Source organism: Rhipicephalus microplus, chromosome 3, assembly GCF_043290135.1.
Source record: "Rhipicephalus microplus isolate Deutch F79 chromosome 3, USDA_Rmic, whole genome shotgun sequence".
Lineage (NCBI taxonomy): Eukaryota > Metazoa > Arthropoda > Arachnida > Ixodida > Ixodidae > Rhipicephalus > Rhipicephalus microplus.
The window spans coordinates 90,166,978-90,182,560 of NC_134702.1; the positions used below are offsets into that span (position 1 = coordinate 90,166,978).

Genomic DNA, 15,583 nt, shown 5'->3' on the forward strand with positions numbered 1-15,583 from the left:
TTCTTTCTGCACAAGCAGAGACAGGCCTTTTCACGCCCTTTAGTGTCTGAAGGAGGGTTTCGAACACCGCACTCGAGTTCGAGCAGAGGTCGGCGAGTGCCGAAGCACACCTTCTAGCTCGCGCGGCGTTGGATATATCCGAAAGCGAGTAAAAATACCGTTCGATATTAGCGTGCGAATTTCTATAGTCTTACAAAGAAATTTAAAGGGGACAACTTGCGGGTTCGATATACCCAAAAATTCTATATATGTGGGTTCAATACAACAGTGTTCGACTGTAGAAATATGACATGCTACTTCCCCTTAGCATGCTGTTTTGTAAATGCAGAGCCACACTCTATCTATTATAAGCTGGACATGTTATGTGATGGTAGCATTTACTGGATTTTCATCCACTGTTAATCATGTCCCACGGTCATGTGATTTTTTTTCACTCACGAAAGCGGGATTTTTAGGTTATGCTTATAACACTGCAAAATAATAATAAATTGCTCTAGTTCTACACAATATAGGTAATACAGTTTGCTTTTAGTGCACCTGAGTTACTTATAAACTGAACTTGCCTCTTAGTTGTGTTTGTTCAAGATTGCATAACACGGATATTGCGTGCTGCGCAGTGTTCCATTTTCTTGCTTTGCCTAAAGTATGCAGGGTTTGTTATTGGTCCCACCCCTCTTCTTATGTTAGGTTGACCTGAAACGCAAGTACAATGACCAGCAGCTCAAGTCTGGCAGACAAGTGATGGCTGGAAATTCTTGGTACGAGACGCAGGCGTTCCGTGCTCTTAATCAGGCCCTGGGAAGGTGCATTCGACACAGGTGGGTTAGTGTACTCTGGTTTGTCAAAACGTTGTTGCTTGTGCAAGTGCTGCCACTAATTTTCAAGTGAAACAACTATTTTTAAATTAAGGTCTCTGCAATCTACTGTTCCCTCATGTTTCCGTATTTTTCTTGTTTTTACAGGGAAGACTGGGGTGCCTTGATTATAATAGACCACCGCTTTTCACAACAACCAAAGTTTCAGAATGGTAAGATGGCAGAAAGTTTTTTCATGAAAAGAACATGAACTCGCAAGGTCTTCAAGTGGAATCTGAAAGTACAAGTTCTGTGTTGTTTCATTTGTTTTTCGGCTGAAGAAATGGCAAGAGACTTGATAGAGGGCAGCACAACTGTGCTAGCCTGGTTTTGCATTTTTGATTGTGCAGAAGCACCTTCATACAAAAATTTTATTGATGAAGTTGATATGTGTTTTAGAAATCCTTAATCGCTTTGAAGTTTCACTTCCATTATTGCAAACTGGAAAGAGACACAGGCTGAAACTTGTCTCTGTATACGAGAGCTGTTTCCTGCACCATCGATCTACATTTGTTCTTTCTTCATCATGCCTGTACGAAAAGATGGCTGTTTAGATAAAACTTAAGTACAGTAAAGCCCTGCTTATACATTCCTCACTTACACGTTTTTGTCGTGCTTAACATTTCTGGTGTCAAGTCCCAGCAGGGAATCTACCAACACCTATATTTTAAAATCCTGTTTTTAGAAATCGTTCCCTCAATGTTTCAGCCTAATGCATCGCAAACTGTCGTTGCGGTAAATGTGCTGATGTAGTATGTCGACTTGTTTCATTACGTGGAAATTCACAGTGTCATTAAAGTGCTTGAAAAGCATCTGGTTCTGGTCGAGGCACGAAATAAACACTAGCTTTCCATCAAGGACATCTTTAAAACATAAATTGACGAATGAATTCCCCTGAGGCAAAGCTGCATGTAGGATTGTCTTTTTATTTATTAGGTCTGCTTTTTAAATTTTAAATGCTCGTTTGCACTAAATGTTTTCCAGGGTATAGTGGTGTTCCTTTCGCGATCCTGTGATAAATGCTTTTGAGGGCTTCTACTGTAGAAAAATTTTTTTACACTAGCTGACAATGCTTTTTTTTGTGTTCTAGCCCTGTCAAAGTGGATTCGGGAACAGTTCCAGTGTTTTCGATACTACAACGAAGCCATGGATTCTCTGAAGACATTCATGGAAGGCAAAATGAAGAAGTTTTCTCCTCCGCGCTGCAAATCGGAACCACGCGGGATAGGCCCTTCTAATGACTGTAGCATGTTACCGGCAGGAGACACGTCGAGCATGTCTGTGGACCAAACAGAGCCGATTGAACTCTCTAATGACAGCTGCGAAGAAATGTTTGCATCAAGCCCGTCTTGATGCAGCCTTCACAGCACCAGGCCTTTAGTCACATTGTGATCATGTTCATTTGTGGCTGCACCAAGCAACACTGACTAAATCTGTGTTGGAATTGACCTGGACCCATAAGTGTGCGTGGTATAGCCAGAATGTAAATATTTATGCATTGTGAATGTTTGCGATGAGAGGATTTGCTTTCAATAGGTTTAGCTGATTTTTGATGCCATTTTTTGAAGTGAATTTTACAGGTGCATGAAATCGTACAAGTTTCCAACTGTTAATTTATACAAATTTGTTGCATGTCTATTCTGAACCTCTCGTTTTGAACATTGGATGCACTTTTTAAAATAAGTTGTTTTTACTGCATTTTTGTGTCGAGCAGTTTACGGTTGTTGCACATGTCACATTAAATCATGATATAAATTTTCTACCATTAATTTGTGCAAGTTGGGTCCGCACAGTGGTTTCTTCATCAACAAAACTGGGGTGCTATTCTGGACATTGTCGAATTACGTAATGCTGTCAGATTTAGCCATTTATCGATGCTAATTGGCCAAGTGAGCTTCTACGAACTCTCTGATTGGCTTAAAGTGCCGCCATTGCGAAGTTTGACAATATGGCAAATTCAGGCAGTGTCTAGAATAGCACCCCTCGTAAAGTTTCACACGTATGAAACTCTATGACACCCCTGGATGCATTCAAAAATCAGTGAAATCTACTCGGTTCTAACCATAATCTAGAAACGTTGGTTCTAACGTCAAGCGATTTGTGGTAGTGTCGCATTCCGTGTGCAGGGGCATATGCGTTGCGCGCATGTCGTCCACTTCGTACTCAGCACCTCAGGCAAGTCTCAATGGCTTGGCGGTACATTGCACAAACAGAAAATGCGTCATAACCGCCATCTTTAATAAATTGTGCTTTACATTTCGCTAGATTTGGTCGGCAACCACTCTTGAGTCTGGCAGATTGAGTGACGGCCATTTTTGAAAATCAAGCCGAGCCAGACCGAGCCCGTTCTCGCGGCGTGTTTTTTTCTCGCCAAATGCTTTCCTTCAAAAGCGCTTACGGCGATTTATTTACATTGTGGTCGTGGCAAACCGATGTTGGCGAGCCACGAAGCCCGTACTGGCAACTGCCCGTTAAGTAAATCGCTCGACGTAGCCTAGCGAACGATGGGCGTAGCGTTCGGGCTTCGCATTCTTTCGACGACGAAAGAACGCAGGTAGAAGCAGTCCCGTCTCCGGTGTCAACCATGGAGTACGGCTGGTGGTTGTCGTTCACCGTTTTCGTCGTGTCGGTGCTGTTCCTGTTTTACCTGTTCGTGTGCAACGTGTGCCGGCTGAGGACGCGCAAGAACATCGGTGCAGTGGGCAGGGTGCTGCTGGTAATAGCCCACCCAGACGATGAGTGTATGTTCTTCGGTCCGACGGTGCTCGGGTTGCTCCAACGGAAGTGCGAGCTCTACCTCCTCTGCCTCTCCAACGGTGAGCCGCCGGTGCGGCGTTGTGCTATGCTGGGATGCCTCTCTCGGCGTGGCGTGTGTGAGAAGTTTGCGTGCAATGACTTTTCTTTCTCGTAGGTGACCTATTGGCGCTGATATTCCAGAATCACACAGCCTCAAAATATCCAGAAACGTATAAGTGAACATAGTTTTTATACCGCTCGGCTCAGAAAATTGCAGAAGGGCTGGTACGAATACATTACGAATTAGTAAACTTGCGAAGTAATCTGTGGTAAGCCAAGCACTGTGCGTGTCAGCCGAGAGGCTCAAGTTACAAGCACTGCCGATGCACTGCCTACTGTGCTTAGCCGGATGTGTGTGCGTGTACGTTTCTGAAAATCGCGTTTACGTTCGTTTGAATAGCTACTGAAGTATATTATATATATAATTATTCCGAACCTTGCCAAAGCTAATAAAAACGCTTGTGCGCCTAATAAAATTGGCTGGACCATTTTTTTTTTACTTGTTACTGAAAGTTTTTGAAATGGCAAAAAAAAAAAAGCGATGAAAAGGATAGTTCAGGACTTTTTTTACGAAGAATTTTTTTCTTTTGGCCAATTTCGTGATTACCCGATAGAACTTGTTTGCTAGCTTACAGGGTGCTCGATTCTTTATCAGTAACATGGTTTAGATTTCATTTAAGTGTTTTCAGTTATTGCTCGAAAACACACGCCAGTGTGTTTTTTTTCTACTTAGCCAGAAATTCTTTTTTATTCAAGTAGTGAGATAGCAAAATACAGAGTCATTTTAACTTCACTACATCAGTCACATGCAAAACCAGATTCTGAGCCTGTCTATTGATAGCTTTCACGTGATGTCATGGATGCACAACATGACTCCAACATGAAAGTTTAGATGATGTCAAGACAGTAAAATCATGCGGCAATTAACCTGCTTCGGTGTTATAATGACATCTCTGGAATGTTATTGAGCCTCTGCATAAGTAGCAAAAGAACCGTGATGTATGACACGGCTGCTGGATGAAAACTGTTCATCCAGTGGCTGTGATATGAGTAACGCTACCGTGACATCACAAAGTTTGTGTCCCACCATGTTGATGCTCCAAGGTTGTTTCAGTGACATCGGTCCAAGCCATCTATAGGGGGTATGCACTTGATGTCATGCGTAGGGATTGATAGCATAGGGGTTGCTATTTTGAAAATCCGTGCGCCTGCTGCACATGCAAAAAACTTGGTGCATGCGTGTGTTCGTGATACGTATAGAATCTTGGACGTCTAGAGACCTCTTGAGCCATACCTGCGTGCCGAAGCAAAGACAGCAGGGCATCGCATATGAACAGACCTTCAAAATGGCACGGCGATGGTGTTGTCCCCTTGCGGATCAAGGCCCAGTGAATACCCTTTATAGGCAAAGCTTGGTGTGAGGAGTTGAGTGTGCAGTGTGCCTTTACTAAAAGCTGTAGAATGTGCGCACGGCCGGCATTACTTAACACAGTGTCGGCACTTGCTTGCAGGCAACTACTACAAGCAAGGTAGCGAGAGGAAGGAAGAGCTGCGCAGTAGCTGTCTGTCTTTGGGGATCCCAAGTGAAAACTTGATCATAGTACAACACAGGTTTGTGTCATTTAATTAATCTGACCACGGTCATGGAAGTGTCTGTGTATAAGCTAAGTGGAGAGGTTTTGAACGTACGCTCTTCAGGACACGCTCGAAGGGGCCCTGTAACACTTTTCCAAGTTATTATAGAATGACCTCAGTATTACAGTTCATTGTCTCACAAATCGACTGTCACAAAGAATATTAGTGTCCGTCAAGTAAGGCTGGAGTTAGTCATTTGTCACATGCTCCAAGTGCTTTCTTTTTTTATATCAGTCAACATGCCAACACATATCGGACAAGTTATCTCGCCATTAACATTTCTGGGTCGTGTATCGTTTGTCGGTTCAGACAGCCATTGTTTTATAATTTCAAAGCCTTAGCTGACATTTGTCTCACGGAATTAAAAATAAAGAAGCAACTTATAACCGCTATGAGATTTTTCAACCTGTTTTAATTACACTGTCAAATTGTCAGCATGCCAGAAAAAGCCAGAAATTGTGTCATTAAACTCTGGTTCCTAACAAAGTTGGTCTAGTCCTTTGTAACGCTTTTGTAGTCCAGGGTTAGCCCCACCCCACTGCTGCCACCAGTTGTAGTGTCGGGGTTTTAGGCCCGACTCGATTTGGTTTACTGGGTCTTTAGGCTTGGGAACTGGTGCTCAGAAGTTGAGAAAACTGAAACAAATGAGTTTAATGGCACTTATTTACACATTTAAAATAATTAGGGACCATTAAGCTTCGCCTTTAAGCGTTGAACGCGAAAGCCGGCCCCTAGTGTGCCATTCAGCCGCTAAGTGCATACTTATTAATATGTTTTGTTACACACACACATGCACATGCAGTAGTTTGTACCAGAATGGGTGCCCAAATGGTACATACAGGTTTTTGACCTAAAGCAAGAGTTGCATGGCCTCTAAGATACACGCTGCGCGCTCGCCATTTCGGAGGCCATAGAGAGTCTCACAATGTCTCACAGATGGCTGCACATTATCTAGCTTTTGCTGTTCGCCCGATCCATGCCCTTGAAAGGCATGATATGTTTTCTTCTGGACGGACATAGTTGTCCATTTTTAGAGCTGTTTGAAAGTTCCTGTGTGTTTTTAGCGGCGATGGCTGAGCTATCCCGGCCTTTTTCGATGTAGTTGATGGCCTCAAAAATGTGCCTATAAATCACCGAATGGGCTCGTTTTCATCGTGACACCTGTCGAACAAAATGCTTTAAGGAGACTTCTTTCACTACATGGCATTTATGTAGTATTTTTTCCTGAAGCAACTGCAAGTAACACTAGCTTTGTGGTTGGATAGCGGCTTGCCACGCAAACGGCCCGGGCTCCATCTTCAATCGGATCGAAAGTTTTATTCTTTATTTTATTTGCTTCTTTCTCGATTTTTCGCTCACAACCAACTATGCCAACACTGACGGTAGAATTTCCGCAACACGAGCTCTCTAAAACTATTGTGTTAAAATGTAAGAGTTCGAAGAAGAGCCACTAACCCAGGGCCCAGAGCATTCTGCCTCACTCGACACCGTTGGCTCATCTCGGGCTGGTTCCTCCTCTTTGATCACAGCCAATCATCTCTGACAACACACCACCCACCAAGGCACCAGCCAGTAACACAATGTCACAAAGGGGTCGTATGGGATCAGGCTGGAAGATCGAGATGACGGGTGCATTTCTCTGCCTTTCCTTCGAAGGGCAGGAAAGGGTCAGTAGCAAGCCCACTTGGTACTGAGCATCCCAAATAAGCCAAAGCGGCCAAGTGTGAACGCGGCGTGAGCTTTAAAGCTTCCTTTCCCCTCGTTGTTTGCTTGAGCTCGCACCATTATCTTCCCTTTGTGGGGTTGCTGTCCATAGCCCGGATCCGGGAGTGATCAAGGTGTTTCAATTCACTTGGGAGGTCACCACCTGCCCAATCTTGGAGACGTGTTGCCAGTGAAAGTCCTAATTACACACACAACACCATTGTCCAACAAGCTACAAACACACCGCTGTTGAACAACTGATAAATTAAATTTGTGTATGTATGCCAGCCAAATATTTCCACTTGCTCTCACTATATTCTTCAGGCAAACTGCAGTTTCAAGTATTTAGAAACTGTGCTTTGGAGGGCATAAGGCAGGCTACGAAGCACAGTTTCCAAAAACTTGCTATGGTATTTCATTATTTTTCTGTGAGAATGAAACTTTTGCTGCTTTATATGTTTGTCACTAGATGTAATGGCTGTGCCAGGAGATAGGCATGATTCTGCAGCTACATTCATACTAAGAATAATTAAATTGTGAACTTTAGCTCATAGAACCCAACATAAGCTCACGAAGCTTGCATTAAAGAATGCACCCGCAACTTAGGCTGTGCAAAGTGATCTGTTCAGTTGTATTGTTTCCTGAGAGGCATCGTCACACAGTGTCAACGTATCGCACTGAAAAAAAAATGTTTGTTGAAGTAGTGAAAATCTGCATGTGACCAGCATACGCCTCATCAATGTGATTCAATATGCAATATTTAGAATGCAATATGCAGAAAATGTTGAAATGGTAATCTAAAAAAAAAAAATTCACAGCATATCCACGAAGTTAATAATGATGAGTTGGGCGAAGCTTTCGGAAGGTTTCACTGGTAAACCGTGAATCCTCCATCTAGCAGTCTGTCCGTTCATCCGAACTCCACAGTCTCCAACGCATTGGTGTGGAGCGAGTGCCGCAGTGTCATCTAGTGAGCGCTCCGAGTATTAGGGGTGCCTACAATAGACTTACCCAAACCCAAAGGAGCTTCGCCCCTTAAAATATTTTAGGATTCTGCACTATCTTTGGCCCACTAATTGGGGACTGCTACACATTTTAGTGCTTATTGATTGCTACCTTTAATCAACCATGTTTCAGCAATTTCAACATGCATTTCTAATTTTTCTGCCAGCAACATGCCCGACGATCCGGAGTGCATGTGGAATTCTAACCTTGTCGGCAGGATTGTGCAGAAGTATGTGAAGTGCCTTGGCGTGGACTCTGTAAGTCTGGTGAACCGATTTAAAGCCAGAACCTAATTCTTGTTGTTTCTATCGGTGAAAAATTTTTTTACGAATATGTGCATTTTGCAGGTCATCACGTTTGACCAGTCTGGAGTCAGTGGCCATCTAAACCACATAGCTGTTCACAAGGGTGTCGTGTAGGTATTAACATCAAAGACGAAAATGTTATTGGTACTGTAATATAACCTATTTTCACCCACTTCTATTTCTTTGTTATCATCAACTGCTCAGGCCAGTGATGAATTTTTATAATGAAATAGAACTTAAATGCTTGAATTGTTACATCATTTTAGACTTAATTTCATTTATGCTTCCCATGCTTTTGGGACCTACTGGCTCATTCTGGTAGGTAATCCTAAAGAAAAGTGATATCATTCAATGCTTCAAACTAGCACTGCACAGTCATGGCAAAAACAAGAAGAAACACACTACGGTGCTCCCTTCTTTTCATCATGATTGTGCATTGGTGGTTTGCTGTGCTGTATCAATAAGGCCAAGTTTTCAATATCTTAAGTATCATTCAGCTAGCACTAGATCAGTGGCTCTCAAATGAGGCTTTGCAAACCCTAGGGGGTCTGTGAAGCCATTTCTATGATCTGCGAAACCCTCACTTGTATTTTTCTTTAAGCTTGACTGTGCCACGCATTGATGAACTGTCTAAAATCAAGTGATGTGGCATGTTTGTTTGATGTTTTGGTAGCAATAAAAGGCACCTGTTTCACGCTCCAGTTTAGCTAAATTACCTATGTACCCCTCCCTTCTCCTCCCGTCCGCTGCAAGGGGTTCCAATCACTTCCACCAGTCCACAAGGGGTTCCCGAGGCATGCATGGCTGAGAACCACTGCACTAGATGATCAACTCATTCTCATCATAATGTAGGAAGAGTACTGTTAATACCATTTACAAAGTGGCAAAGAGTAATGATTACTGGGGTACAAGAGCTATTACCTTATTTCAATTTTTACTTTATCTTTTGTATTTTGTCGCTTTGGCATCTGTAGAATTCCAATCAAATCATGGTCTATTTCCAAGCCATTATTAGTATTAAATTTGCACTGGATTCCATGTCCTTGTGACAATTTTCTCGTCATTTTGGTTCCTTAGGGGTATCCTAAAGAAGGAACTTGCACCTTCAGGTAAGTGTGGGACAGTATCATGTCATTTCAAAAAGCTTTCTCATGATGAGCACCCTTGATCACCTTTTGCTTCTTTCCACCCCTGAAACAAAGGCTGCAGACTCTTCGTGCTCGAGTCTGTGAACAAGTTGAGGAAGTACGTTGGCTTGCTCGACGTACCCCTCAGCTACCTCCTCTCGGAGCATGCGTACGTGCTACCCTGGAGCATGGTGTCTCTCCTTAAAGTAAGTGTGATCTCGGGACAGCGCAGCTATGAAGTTTCAGTGTGGAGGGCCTGATCAGTGGCATGTCTTCAGTGCCTTTTGTTAGCCACATCACTTTAATGTACTATCGCAGTACTCCGCAGCGCAACTATACCCGTGCCTTTCACATTCGAGCGCTCAGTTTGTGCTGCGAATTGGGACTGCCGCCCAACATCCCAGTTTGAATTAGAAGTGAGATCACTGCAGTCTAGTCAAAGGTTGTAAATAAAAAAAATAAAGAAAAAGTATTAGGTGAAATTAGTGACAGGTTAGAACAAAGTTGTACATACGTTGAAGGTTGCCTTTGTTCAGTGATACAGAACTTTACGTGACAGAAGAATGTTATTCGAGACCAAGCTCACAAAGTTGGCAAAGAAACTGAGAGACACGTAAGTTATGTCTGCATACCTCACACCAGCACTTCACATTTTGTTAAACTTACGTTGATATAGTTATTTTGGGACTTCAAACCCCACAAATCTATATAGCCATTGTATCATTTTGCTATTATCAGCAGCTGCTAAAAGTGGGCATTGTTTATGCTGAAAATGAGGCTTCTTTATCTTCGTGTGGAACTTTGACACTGAGCAGAATGGTTCGCTTATTGTTTGGCCATTCATACGTTTCTGTTTGTCATATTAACTGTTCTACTTGCAGTTTCTACTGATTTATTGAAATGCTAGTATGTGTCACAAAGTTGTAACGGTAATCTTCATTGTTTCAGCTTTATTCTTTCAGTATCAAGACTCAAATGTCAAAACACAATCAGATTCATGAAAAAGCAATCTTATTCACTAGGTGATTTTACTGGTAACTTTTTATATCATGTGTTGCCTCTCGCTCTGCTACCAGAAAAATGTAGTGTACAAATTCCTTTCTTGAGCAGTGTTTCGCAGGAGATAAAGTGTACCATTTTAGTCAAGTGAACAGGAAGTTGGAATGATGCATGCTGCAACGTAATTATCAAACTAGTTGTTAGAAGTGCAATAATAATCTTACAAGGAAACGTATATTTGCGGATGTTTACGTTGTTACCACGCGATGATAGTGGCTCGCACACTAGCGGGCTGGGACCAGTCTCTATCCACTTCGTAGTCTTTTCTTCTAGGCAGAGACCCTCTACCGCTTTATGCCCCAATCCCACTACTGCCTTGTGGCACTATGTCTCTGTATATCCCAGATTGGGGGCACAAATGATAGATTTTTCTCTATTTGCATGCAGAGACCTCAGTCTAATGCACACAAAATGGGGAAGGTGAATGAAATAGACATGATTGGGTTGTAATACGATCATTGTGCAGCAATTTGATTCAGAGTGAGATAATTCGGAAAACTGTACTATACTGCTGCAGCCACTGAACTAGTAAGAGCTCTCACCAAATGCAATTTTAGAAAGGTGGCACATGGCTTCCGAGGCTGTTTCTGTCGCACAGTACCCACGGACATGCTGACTGCCCTTGCAGTCTTGGAGATGCTCCTTTATACTGCTCATCTTTATTGATGGCAGCGTTAACATCGGGGTGCCATTGAGTTGCTCGCTCTAGCATGTGCTCACTGTGCTATATGTCTGGCAGCAATAATCATGGTTTAACAATGTGCAAACTACTTCAATGTAGCGTATTTGGTTGTAACTAGAGCTGTGCAAACAGCAAAATTTTGGGTGCGAGGCGAATTCGAATATTAGTGCGAGTGCAAATTTAATTTAATATTTTCTAATATTTTTCTGATATCTTTAGATTCTTTTTTTAATATAGTTCAAAGCTAAATTAAAGGGAGAGAGATTGGGCAGGATTCCTAAGCATATTGTTGTGATATACAGCATAGCCACAAAAATGTGTTTCTTTTCGCTACGATGATGAAGTGTTGGCGGGGTAATATTTCATAGTCGTCTTACCAAGATGACTATGAGGTAGTGCAGAGGTTAAATTGTATTATTTATTTATTTGTTTATTAGTGCAACCTACATCGCCCAAGTGGGAATTATTGTAGGGGGGTGAGGGAAAAAAAAGTTGTATCACATTCGAACAAAGTGCACGTTTGCACCGTCGGAAAAGACATACATTTGCGCAGCAGCTCCTGCGCATTAACAAAAAGCACAAATCTTTTAGTGACGAACAAAAAGCATCGGATGGGAGATCGACAATACACGCATTCAAATTATTCCATTCGCGAATGGTAAAAGAAAAAAAAAAAGAATTTGCAAAGGCACCAGTACGACAGCTGACCCCGCGGATCTTTTGGGGGTGATCATTTCTATGTGATACGTAGTGCGGGCTCATCATGTATAAACTCTTGTTAATGCGGATTTCATCACAGAATATAGAATGGAAAAACTTTAATCGCAAGAATTACTAGTACATGATTTGGTACAACCAAAGTGTTGCCAACAACACTTTACACGTGAAAGGCAAAGACGCTATTTCCTCATCCTCTCCTCCTCTTTCAACTTCTGTGGAAGGCCAACTGATGTGGCAGAGAAGGTGAACCCGAGAAACCAACCCTTCAAGTTAGGAGTTCTAAATCTGCCTCATCAGTGTCAACATACATGGACATTTGAACTTTTGTGTGCTGAAAATCCTTGGCGTCCAATTTTTTGGCCTTCCTGCCCAAGTTTTAGGTCCCAAAAAAGCATTAATTGAGCCCTCAATTCTGCCACGTCTATCATCTTCATGTTGGAACCATCATTTTCTCAAGTCATCACATTTGGATTGTAGCAGAGCCTATAAGGCAGCTTTGCCGCAACACGGAAGTGTAATGAGCTGCAGCATTTGAAAAATGTGAAGGGGCACTTTTAATTTGACGAAGTCCTGTATTTGCCTGTCTACTTAGGACAGGTAATAACCGCGGAGCCGAGCCACGAGACTGAAGTAAATAGAAGAATACAAATGGGGTAGAGCACATTTGGCAAGCACTCTGAAATCATGACAGGTATATTGCCACAATCCCTCAAGAGGAAGGTATGTAACAGCTGTATCTTGCCGATACTTGGCTACGGAGCAGAAACCTGGAGACTTACAAAAAGGGTTCAGCTTAATATGAGGACGATGCAGCGAGCAATGGAAAGGAAAATGGTAGGTTTAACCTTAAGAGACAAGAAGGGAGCAAAGTGGATTAGGGAATAAACCGGGGTTAAGGATATTATAGTTGAAATGAAGAAGAGGAAATGGACATGAGCCGGGCATGTAGCATGTAGGCATGAAGCACGTAGACAGGATAACCGCTGGTCATTAATGGTAACTAACTGGATTCTTAGAGAAGGCAAGCGGGTTAGGGGGAGACAAAAGTTTAGGTGGGCAGATGAGATTAAGATGTTTTTGGGTATAAATTGGCAGCAGCAAGCACAGGACCGAGTTGACTGGCGGAACATGGGAGAGGCCTTTGTCCTGCAGTGGACCTAGTCAGGCTGGTGATGATGATGATGTATTTGAAAAGTTCAATCGTAGTGGCGCTTGAAAGGCAGCAGTGACGCAATACAAGATTGTGGTGAGGTGAAGCATAATAAAGATCTGAAGGGATCACTCTCAATCGAACATTGACTGCATTTCTATGGGAAGTTCAAATAGTAAAAATTTCAGTGCAGATTGAATGGAATAGCAAACACTATTAGAAAAATATTCAAATATTTGTGCACGCCTAGGTATAAAATTTTATCATCTATAGTGAAGTAAATGGAAAACAGCCTTGTCATGAATACGGTGATGAATATATACATTTATGAAGAATTTTCTGATACATTAAAGTTATTTCTGCTAACAGATGTGAGTTCACTACAAGGAGACTTTGACTAGTACATAATGAAGGAAAAAATGCCCCCACCTTTCCGAAGGGAATCTTGAGCTGAAAGTACACGGCGTAGTAATTTTAATGGCATAAATTAATGACGAGATGAGGGTTTGTACCGTAATCACTTAATCACACATTCTTCAGCACCTGTTCGTGTTGCAATCGTCCGTGACGGCCATAATCTCAGCCTTGTGGTCGATAATATGTCCAGTCAAAGTGTGTTTGAGAAGCATGCGCGCGTCACAGGTTCTGGTAAAGGCGAGATCAATGAATGGTAGTCGGACACTTGTCGGACTCTGTCGAGGCACACTGCATGTCCACAGGGAGGAGAGAGAGCGAACGGCGAGAGGAGGAGCAGGGAAGTACTGCACTTGTCATTCTACCTGACAGCCATAATGTAAAAGCCTTATCAACGCAAATGCTGGCAGCACAAATGCATTTTAAATGCACTGCATTGAGGCGGTGGCAAGTCACGTTCCAGTCAAGGAGGTGGGGGCTCCGCTTGCTAGAAGCGAGGACAAGTGCGCGCGCCCACAGCTGTTGCTGACAGCTGCCGATGCCGAAGTGCGACATGAGGGGTGCACCGGTTGCTAGGGCGCACCTTCCCGCAGCTGTTGCTATGGGAGAGGGTGGTGGACGGATCTTGACAGACGCCTGACATAGTCTGATTAAAAGATGCATTCGCATTTAAAATTGAGCGACCATACGCATTACACCCAAGTACAATAGCCATTATCAGAATTTACTATCAGTGTTACACTTTGCTTTCTATTCATGAACAACAATCGATATTAACTGTCTTGCAGTTTCTTTCGGTATGTAGTAACTGGATGTCCCAAACTCCAGAAAGGAGGCACCATCAGCATAAGTTTCATAAGTTTAAACAAGAACGTGGTATAAATGATCTGAATGCCTGTTATGCCTAATCACACACACACAAAAACATTGATACACGATCACTTCGTTGTCATTTAATGGCTGTAGAGTAGTCGAGCGATCCGGAGTAGTATGTTTTGAAGTCTGAAATGAGCCACTGTTACAAGTGCAGGCAAATCTGTAAATGGAAGAACGTACTGAAGTGGTTTTAGAAGTCTTTGCATTTGAGATGACGATCGTGTGATACATTTGAACTTTTTATAATAAATACTCATGTATCAGTTCTTTGTCACAACATAGAGAGTGACATGACTAGGAAGTTAAGAGCCCTGCAAGCCCGTTTGTATGGTTCCTGTGTGCAGTCAGTTGTGCCATGAATCATGTGTAAACGAAGCTCCAGCTTAGCCCTGCTATAACTCGTACCTCATTATCGCAAAGTTGCATCTTTCATAAATATAAGTTCGTTATATTTGAAAATTGGTTATAAAGGTATATTTATAACACTATATGTATTGCAAGACTATTCTTCATTTACCTCGTCACAACCGTTATTTCGCTATATCAAGGTTTGAGTGTACTATCACGCAACACCTTGGACATAATTTTTGATCAACATACCTGCGTGTCGTGTGCTTTTCAGGTTGCGCTTGGCAAGCACAAGAGTCAGATGCTGTGGTTTCGACACCTGTACAGCTGCTTCTCTCGCTACATGGTCATCAACACGCTGTCAGAAGTCACCGTCGACCAGAGCAAAGACAATTGATGATGTCGTGTTTACTGGCTAGACGCGGAAACGTATGTCCGTCCCGCTGCGCCTTTCCATCATAGTCAATCAAGTATCGAGGGTGCATCCTCCCACTTAGTCGCAGTATACTAGTAACTCAAGATACCGAAGTTGCCACCGCCGTTTTGTGGTGGCTGATGCCATAGGTTAATGCTATTGTGTTATACACGAATCGATCTCTCCGAAGTTGTGAGCTTTGTCATGTTCAACTATGTTTGAGGGTGATGATGCAATAAAGTGCTCAATATTTTTTACACTTTCTCTGAGAACTTCCTCTGCTTCCTGGTTTAATTTTGTAATGGAAGTCTTGAACTTGGTTTCTGCATTTAAAGATGCCGAGGGAGCTCTTGTGCTGCTCGATGACAGTTTCTAGTGCAGCGGGCTTTCTAATTCATTGTAATAAAAGAGCAGTGCAAGAAGACAGGGACAGAAGGGGCACACACACAAGCGCTGTTGCTGGGCAGACTCAGCACTCATGTGCGCTCCTTCC

General features: G+C 42.6%; 2 protein-coding genes across 5 annotated transcripts in view; both read left to right on the forward strand.

Moving 5' to 3' along the window:
• The window catches only part of LOC119159974 (Fanconi anemia group J protein homolog), a 59,493-nt gene extending 56,861 nt beyond the window's left edge, over positions 1-2,632 (forward strand). For all 3 annotated transcript variants that reach the window (XM_075889964.1, XM_075889965.1, XM_075889966.1), the window contains 3 exons: positions 688-818; positions 963-1,027; positions 1,945-2,632. In XM_075889964.1, coding sequence (XP_075746079.1) covers positions 688-818; positions 963-1,027; positions 1,945-2,207 — 459 coding nt within the window. In that variant the 3' untranslated portion in view covers positions 2,208-2,632. The remainder of the gene's footprint in view (positions 1-687; positions 819-962; positions 1,028-1,944) is intronic.
• A 523-nt stretch (positions 2,633-3,155) lies between these two features.
• PIG-L (phosphatidylinositol glycan anchor biosynthesis class L) lies at positions 3,156-15,347 on the forward strand. Of its 2 annotated transcripts, none has more exons than XM_075889967.1 (7): positions 3,156-3,727; positions 5,162-5,261; positions 8,161-8,251; positions 8,342-8,409; positions 9,377-9,408; positions 9,502-9,632; positions 14,950-15,347. In XM_075889967.1, exons 1-7 carry the CDS (start codon positions 3,439-3,441, stop codon positions 15,070-15,072), a joined length of 834 nt encoding a protein of 277 aa, XP_075746082.1. In that variant the 5' UTR covers positions 3,156-3,438; the 3' UTR covers positions 15,073-15,347. The 2 variants fall into 2 exon arrangements, with proteins under 2 accessions (XP_075746082.1, XP_037279458.2); XM_037423561.2 differs by having other exon boundaries at positions 3,168-3,670.
• The last annotated feature ends 236 nt before the right edge of the window (positions 15,348-15,583 follow it).